The sequence below is a fragment of the Cryptotermes secundus genome, unplaced genomic scaffold (genome assembly GCF_002891405.2).
Source record: "Cryptotermes secundus unplaced genomic scaffold, Csec_1.0 scaffold801, whole genome shotgun sequence".
Classification (NCBI taxonomy): domain Eukaryota; kingdom Metazoa; phylum Arthropoda; class Insecta; order Blattodea; family Kalotermitidae; genus Cryptotermes; species Cryptotermes secundus.
In genome coordinates, this window is record NW_019725851.1 from 27436 (window position 1) to 36669 (window position 9234).

The 9234-nt window shown below is 38.5% G+C and overlaps 1 protein-coding gene across 3 annotated transcripts in view; it reads left to right on the plus strand.

Annotated features, from left to right (window-relative positions):
• The first annotated feature begins 4599 nt into the window (after window positions 1–4599).
• LOC111863797 (mitochondrial 2-oxodicarboxylate carrier) overlaps window positions 4600–9234 on the plus strand; it is a 10580-nt gene continuing 5945 nt past the window's right edge. Inside the window, exons 1-2 of one of the 3 annotated variants that reach the window (XM_023850503.1) lie at window positions 4600–4654; window positions 6639–6763. In XM_023850503.1, coding sequence (XP_023706271.1) covers window positions 6700–6763 — 64 coding nt within the window. In that variant the 5' untranslated portion in view covers window positions 4600–4654; window positions 6639–6699. Of the gene's footprint in view, window positions 4655–4858; window positions 5135–5171; window positions 5858–6638; window positions 6764–9234 lie in introns of those variants that run through there. The other 2 variants (XM_023850502.2, XM_023850504.2) reach the window with 2 other exon arrangements.

Consider the following 9234-nt stretch of genomic DNA (forward strand, 5'->3'; position numbering starts at 1 on the left):
ATCCTGGCCTCCAGGAAATCCAGGTCTTACATCTCTGAATTTTATTGTATGGGGATGTGTGAAAAACATTGTCCATGCAGGAAAAGGCTCTGCAAGAAGGAATTATGCTACTGTAATGAAAATCATGCCAGATATGCTTCATCATACCTCGGTCACAGTCGAATACCACTTCAATATTGGCAGAGCAACAGTAAGTGCTCACATCAAAACTTCTTAAGGGCATCAGGAGACTTCAAGAATTTCCGCAGATATTTAATAAAAAAAAAAAGATTTTTATGGATTATTGCATCTTGAAAATCAGCGCTTCTGTAGTTGTACAGAATTTTAAGTGTGTATAGGTGTTGTGTTGTCATCAAAGAATAATAATGTGCAAAGACAAAAACACCGTCTAATGTGACTATTTAAGTTTTATCATTTGAAGACTCATCACCCTTACATGTTTCGATCCCTAGGGATCATCCTCAGAGGGCATCAGTACTTTTTCGGAAACTACTGTTACAGTAGATGTTAATTATATACATACACATATAATGTCTGAAATGCACAATGTACACAATGCTCAACCTTTCACATTCACAGCAGCCTTCCTGGTGTTAAAACTTTTTAAAGTGACTCCAGTGATTGAGGCTAGCTCTTTCTAAGGGACTCAACAGAATAGGTGTTTTCCCTCACCTGAGGACGGAAACAAATCCAGTTTCCGAAACGTCGGGTTTTTCTTAGTTATCTTAAAAACCAGGACGATGGATAAAGTCCAAAAACCCAATATCTCCATGCTTTTTAGTTTTATATTATTATGTGAAGTGTGACCAAATATGCACCATTTTAGTCATAAAATCAGAACTCATATAGGGATGGGAAAAAGAAGTTGAAATTTACATTCCATATAGAGGAAACTGAATGCTATCGTTTCAAATTTTCACTTCATTGTCCTTTACCCAACAAATATAATGTAACACACAGTCGATGTAACTTGTTGGAATATCTGAAATAAAGACCATTCCCTATAAATTAATGTAATAGGGCATCATATGGAGGTGTAGCTTGATTATACTGTAATAGAGAATATACATAAGAAAATAGGTATACAGTTATATCCTCCTCATGCTCAGCTCCAACATATATGCTTAACACTTTGCGGCATATTATGACTTTAGGACACGTTATGTTGAAACACAGTATACCTTGCACTGGCGCCAGGCAGACGCATGACTGATGCGTGACAGACCTCTTGAATGTTTGCTTCGTAGTCAGTAACATGACCCCGCTGTTTATGACCCAGCTGTTTCCCTTTCTCACTCCAAAAGAAAATGCCTTTGTTCATCTTCCAGCTGCATGCACCAGGCACTAGTGCAAAATGGATCAAGGTCGGAAGAGGTTGAGATCCAAGCATTTTCTCAGAGAACAAGAAATATCTGACTTGTTCTCCGATGAGCTATCTGACGTCCCTTGTGAGTCTGCTAGTGATAGCGACTCACAATCCGATAGTGAGTGTGGCAGGGGCGAACAGAAAATTGTGGCCACAGACAGTGAAAGTGAAAGTGACAGTGGCTCCGACGAAAGTGCGGGTAGCAACATTGCGGGGAGAGCCACATGGGGAAAAGTAGACAAAACGCCTGCTTTGGGACAGTTTACTGGAAATCCAGGGGTGATGCAAATTCCATCAGACCCAACACAAGTGTCTGAAGTAGCAGAACTGTTTTTTGGAGATAGTTTCTTTGGCACGCTATGTCAGGAAACTAACAGATACTTTCTCCAACACCGTGAACATTATGACAGAAGTTATAAGGCGTTGAAGTGGGTGGATGTCACTTCAGCAGAAATGAGAAAATTTTTTGCAATAATCTTTCTAATGGGCCATACAAGGAGGGATAATCTGAAAGAGTATTGGTCAACAGATCCATTTTTAGAAATTCCAATTTTCGGCAAAGTAATGAGCCATAAGAGATTTGAGCAAATTTGGTGGTGTTTGCATTTCAATGATAATGAACTGCAACCACAATCAACAAGCAGCTTTTCAAAATTCAGGCCTTATTGAACTTTTTCGTTCAGACAGTTTATAAGCCAAACCAACAACTGTCTTTGGACGAATCTGTGATTCCTTGGAGGGGAAGGCTTTGTATGTGAACATATAATCCTGGGAAACTTACAAAGTATGGCCTACTTGTTCGTGTAGTTACTGAAAGCACTTCAGGCTATATTGGAAATTTAGAAATTCTGGCGAAGGAAAGAAATTACAAGAAACCATTCCTTCCGTTTTGGAACCCTATCTTGATCAAAATTACCATGTCTATCAAGACAATTATTATAACAGTGTGGCAACTGCAGAACACCTATTTTTGAGAAAAGTATGTGTTTGTGGAACAATTAGGGTGAACAGAGGCCTTCCTCCAGATCTGAAAGAGGAATGTAAATCCCTGAAACGTGGTGAAACCACATTCAGGAGGAAGGGGGATATTCTTCAGTCCTGGAGGGATACTCTTGTTGTGAATATGATTTCCACAATTCACAATTTGAGCATGGTTGATGTTCAAAGGAGACATGGACAGGTAAAGAAGCCTGTGTATTTCTGAGTATAATATGTTCGTGAAGGGAGTTGATAGAGCCGATCAGTACTTGGCCTATTATTCTCTTCCTCGGAAAACAGTAAAGTGGACAAAGATAGTTGCCTTATGGCTTATAAACTGTGCCATTTTCAATTCAATTTTGGTTTTCAAAAATTTAAACCCTTATTCAAAATTGAAATACAAGGCATTTCTGCTGAATGTGGCAAAAGCCTGGGCTACAGACCACACGGTGGCGGCAGAACCGGTGGCAGACACAGGCTTAGTACGACCGGGGCCGTCTACTCCCACCCCACGCAGGCCTCATTTTGACCCCCCTGGGTGACTCTCGGGTGATATGCGGAAACATGCCAAGGGGAAGCAGCCTTCTAGGTGATGCCGTGTTTGCACAGTACACAACAAAAGGAGTATGACTGTCTACATATGCAAGTTCTGTGTAATGCCACTTCACAAAGGGGAATGTTTCCAAAAATATCACACTCTCAAGCACTTCTAGGAGCTTTGGTAAGTGTTCTCCAAAAATTTTAGTTCATAAAATTAATTAGGAGATTTTATATTAATTTTTAAAGTGAACAGTGCACAAGTTAGGGTAGTAGGTTTAAAAATGCCGGTCCCCAGGGTGATTTAAATATTTAAATTGCCGGTCCACAATGTGTTAAGTAGCAACAACTTTACCAGCACTAACAGGGAATCAAATAAGAATATTGTTTTATCATCAGTTTAAAGACCTCATTCATATGGCCTAATGCACAGAGGCTCCAACATTATGCTAGCTTCAGATTTTATCTTTGAAAAATGAGGCACCAAGCAAAAAGGATTATGCCATTACCCAGCTATGAAAATATCTCTATCAGGATGGAAAATTAACAGAACTCACATCTGCTGCACTTTTAACACCGAATACATTCCATTAATTCTACCAAGCACTGCTGGTGTCCTTTCATCAAGACATATCCTGATTTGTTGTCGTTGAGGAAGACACAGAAGCTCAGTTAACGAAAATAATAGGCATAGGCCTGTAATTTACATTGTTTAAATGTATGTTATATTAATCAGTGACCAAGAATCAATTATCACAAGAAAATAGTATGCTATACCATTACATGAATAAAATTGTGAAGCGTTTTGTTTTTGAGACTACACTCTGGTAAGATAGATATGTTCTATACATGTGCGATGTATTTGGGGAGGAGAAGGCATTCGCCCCCCCCCCCCCAGGAGTTTTTAAAAGAAACCAGAATTAAATAAAATAAGGTAATACACCATTTATTATTATTATTATTAAAATTAAATATTTAAGAACACAGTTGTGTAAGGTATGATAAAAGTATGTGAAGTCACTTAAAACATTGTTCATTTACAAATTATGAACCAAGCTTGTTTGTTTCTCCAAGTTGAAAAGATCACCGATGATAAAAAAGAATACAAAAGGAAACCTGTTTATTGACCTACAGCCAGTTTTTAATGACAGGGAATAAAAACACCTGTAATATGTTTTAAAGTATCAGGATATAACTTAGTCGGTATAGTGAGTGGGCTACTGGCTGGATGACTAAGTAGTTGGGGTTTGATTCCTGGTAGAAGTAAGAGATTTTTTGCTTCTCCATAATGCCTGGACTAATCCTGGGGTCCACCCAGCCTGCTATACACAGGTTGTTGGGGGCTGTTTCCCTAGGGGTTAAAGGGGCAGGAGCGTGAAGCTCGCCATTCACCTTCATACAGTGCAGAGCATAAGAATAGTTAAGCTATACGTACATTCCCCCATATGACCTCACGGTTGAGTACATATTTAATTGAGCCCAAGGATGACTTTGCCTTTACCGTACTTTCTTCCCCAACACAACTACATCATTACTTTTCCTCGCCAGTTCGATATAATGCGTAGTGAGAGGAAAGGCAAAAATTAAACTACTTCTACCATGGAAATGCCATCCAGACGATCTACACAGTACAGATATGGGATATTTCGTTTGCGGGCAGGAATTTTATTAAAATGTGTCACGATATCCTTGTTCACAATACACATCTAGTCCGATCTCGTCGATCCGTGACAATCACGGTAGAGAGGGCGGCAAGGAAATTTCGCAGAATAGGTGAAATATAATTTTCGTATTAAAGCCCAATAATGTTTGTTATCAGGCCTGTTAATTATAACTAACATCACGATTTACTAACAAAATGAAATGTATTCGTAATAAGGGTATGTTTACTGCACAGACAGGCGGAATGTGATGAAATTCAAAACATGGGTTCTAAGCATCTATATTTAGAAACTCCATTTTGAGCATTAATGCACAACCATGCAAAAAGTGACTAGTCACCGCTCACGTAGAGCGTAATATACACAAAGGGACATTTTACCGTCTTGGCGTTTCGCCTCGAACTTGTTTATGTATATATATATAAAGAAATTGCCACAAGTGATGTAGATAGTGTACTGAATGTCATGATGACTTTATAATTGAAACAAAGCACTCCAACATATATTCGTATTATTTTATTGTTTGCAACTGAATTTTATGTGAATTTCTGTGTTTAGTGCTCATTGTTAAATTATCAGAAACTGATGTTATGTGAGTATCCATTCACGTGTTGGTGGCATGCAAATACGAGATCAGATCAGAAGTATCAGAAGTGGCACAGATGTAGGAGTTAGGGAGACAATGCACCGAGGTTTATGATCCCTTGTTTATTTTTATTTCTAACTGGGTGGTTGTAGAACGGGCTGATGCATAATATGAAAGAATGATTTGCAGAAAACAGGACCTTTAATTTTAGCTTAAAATAATGTACGAAACTTTTCAGAAACTGCTTAACGCGTGATTTAATATTGAGTGCCGTGGGTTATACCATTTCGTTTTACTATGTATATTGCTATATTACTTGAATTTGTGCGTCATTAATTCATTTCGACGAGCAGATCTCATATTTGCTTTAGCTCATTTGTAAGCTGTGTATTTAGCAATGCAAAGGCATATAACCCACAGTATGGCTCTTACGATAAATTTTAGCAGCCAAACGAAGAGCCCAAAGCGCCAAATCGGATTTCCTGTCCCCAGTGCCATCTTTATTATAAGTTTGGTGAAGGACCAGAGGGTGATAAGGAACTGAGTTAACTGATTAACCCAAACATAACCTTATAATAAAATCAAACCTAACCGGAATGATGTACTGTGGAATCAAAAAGAAAAGCCACACAATGTGTGCAGTAGAGACCACATGCACATGGTTGTGCACCATGTATCTTAAACTCAGCTTCACACAGCCACCACCATTCGAATGTAATATGAATAAGGGTATGTATATCAGACACATTTTACTTTGGTATAACAGAGCCTCAACCTCTCACAACCCTATGGGCCTCCACTGCCAGTTACAGGGATAGCTTTATAGCACTCTTCTATCATGAAGTGCTCTTGAAGTGTTGTAAATTACAGCAGATACAGATTCAGGAAAATTGGCAAATGTGTTTGAAAAGGATGAAATTCCAACAGCACAAACTTTGCCATAAATTGCATTCAGGGCAGTGGATAATTGGCATCATGATACAATAACACTGGAATTTAGTCACTACAAAGGAACAGTTTGTTCTCCCATATGTTATTTATTTAATTATACTGGCACTAACCCTAGCTGTATACATTACATTCCCTGGATCCAGAGTTGGTCAAAATGACTGTAGGATGAGGAATATATCATATAAATACAAAAACACATGTACAATACAACTGAAGTTTTCACACAAGAAAACAGTGGTTATACATGAGACTATTAAAAAATACATCCCCATATATACATCAATACTACCAGCCATTAAATGGATGAGTCATTTTTTAGATAGCAAGTATTCATGAACAGAGTACAATGAGTATGTGTTTAAGTATCGTTTTAGTGATATTTTAAATTGTGCTTTTTCATTCATAAGACTTTGAGATCAGATGAGAGATTATTGAAAATTTTGATCCCAGCATATTGTATGCTTTTCTAAAAGCATGAGATAATGGATAATGATAATAATTTTTTAATTAGAACATAATTTCCTCTTAATTTTGTATAATTGAAGAATTTGTGTTACAGATGACAGTGCATCCCTGAAGGAATGAGTGTTTGACCATATCCTGTAGTAACACCAGTAATCATGTCAGAAGGCAGAAAGCTGTTAAAACAAGCCGCTATGCAAGTTGGTGCTGGTGGCTCTGCAGGTACAGATAAAGAACAAAATTTTATATATTCATTTTCAGTTTTAGTTTTCATGCAGTAAATTTATAAATTTTTATGTGACCTTCTGGGTTTACACATGTTTCAGGAACCTTTTGAATATATGTGCCCATGTGCATATGATCTTATTTCTGGAGTTCTTAATTTTTTTGACATTTATGTTTTAGTATAGTTAGGTTTATTATTATGTTGTTTTGGCGCTGAGTGTGTAAGTTGCAAGATGCATATATGAAATTGGATTTTTCAGTTACAGTGTTGCAAAACCAAATGCCGTAGTATTTAATCCTGTGCTTAATATGAGAACCTGATACTTGAGGAATGTTGTTTAATACTTGGTGAATTTGTGATGACAAGAGTGGAAAAACACAGAGGTAAAGGTAAAGTTGTCCCTGTACCTAATTAATTAAGCACTATACCATGAAGACATGAGGAAGTGAGGTAAAGTTGCACCATTCATGACTTCGGATGTAGATTGAGGTGAGTGGTTAGCTTCACACCCTGGCTGGGTGGGCCCCAGGACTGATGTGGATTGTGGAGAGTAGAGAAATATTTCTTGTTCCTGCTGGACATTGGTCCTTGGCCATCCAGCCCGTTGTCCATCACTACACACTCTAGATAGAATTCCCTACAGCACACACTGTGTAGCCTCAGAATGCTGTGACTTATCTGGTAATGGCTCCCAGTGCTGTAGCTTCCTCAGCTTCTGTCTTCACTGCCTGACACCTTTCAGCTGCAGCCGCTGAGCTGATCTAACCGGCTTCCAACTGTCAAAAAAAAAAAAAAAAAAGCCCAATTCAAAGTTATGTTACAACCAATGATCAGTCGACCAGTCTGCCTTGGTGTCTAGGGCACAGCACCATATTTTTATTACGGTCATACAGTTGCAGGTTTGTTGATGTGGGGCACCCTCTCCGATGAGAGGATGAGTCTGTTATTTACAATTGCTGCTGGCCCTCGCCAGTATGTCATTTTCAGGTCCGAGTCCCACGGGACTCATGACCATATTTTTCTGTCTCAGATTGAAGACTCCCCCAACCTGGAGGGCCATGTCCCCATATTTATATTGCCCCCCCCCCAGGAATAGGGTGGTCCAGTTATACCCCCAGACACTGAGTTCCTTTTTTGTCACCTGTGGCTCACAGGGCTATGGTGGAGATATTCGAACCTGCCTCCACATGGGAACTGACTCACAGTGGACGGTCGGGTCCTTATTTAGCCGCATAGAAGACACCTCTCACAACAGTTCATCTTTTGTTGCATCACGTAGCTATCAGCACAGACTGTTTAGAGAACACTGCTTCCCAGTTACACCATTGTTGTTTGTTATGAAGCTGTTCCCTAGCAACAGACTTGTTTGCAGAGCCATTCCCTAGCAACACCTATCTCTGCTGGCTTCACAATTCTGGCTTTCAGCAGACCTGCCATAACATACACAAGGTGGTTGAAATATGACCGGGACTGATTTGTGTGTAAACAGGCCACACTGCGCAGCGTTGTGCGACCTTGAGAGAGTGAAGCCACAGCCTCCACCCTCCCTCCTGTTTGGGTTAGAACCTGTTCAGTCCTGTCATCAAAATAAGACTTGATTGCAGAAGTACAATCGTGTCAACAGCAAACAACCACACACAACCAGAAGCACCAAATAACCATAATTTACACTGTCATTCATAAACAGAATTACAAGGAATATAGTTATTAAATGTTATACATGCTTAGCAGAAATATATTCATCTAGTGAATAAAAAGCATTTGTTGTGAGGAAACTTTTCAGTGTGCGTTTAAAAATCTTCACATTATCACACATCCTTTGTATATTTTGAGGAAGATTATTATAAACCATAATGGATGAATATAACATGCCTCTCTGGATTGAAGATAATCTCACTGATGACGCATGTAGCTGTCCAAACTGTCTAGTGTTTATATGATGAATATTATTGTTGGTTTGAAAAAATTGCGATTTCTAACAACAAACATCAATATAGAATAGATATATAGGCTAGGAACCATCAAAATACCCAACCTCTTAAAACCTTCTCTAACGAGTTTCCAGGACTCAATCTCAGCATAACCCTAATCACTCTTTTTCGGGCAACAAATAAACTTTTCATAACTGGAGAAGAACCCCAGAATATAATATTATATTCAAGCTGAGACTAATAATAAGAAAAATAGACCATTCGAAGGGCTTGTAACTTCCTGAGCATAAAACACACTGTATTCAGTTTCTTTAATAATTTTTCAGATTGTTTTTTCCAATATTATATTTAAGCATCCTGTTGCACTCTATACAATAAATGACACAAATTCCGTCCCAAGTGCAAACAATATATATTATATGTCTTTGATCTTGTTCTTTCTACACTACATGTTTCGGCCTCTATCGGCCATCATCAGGTGTATACTCTTAACGTTGCTGCCACACTGAACTCGGTCTAAAATTTAACATTTAAAA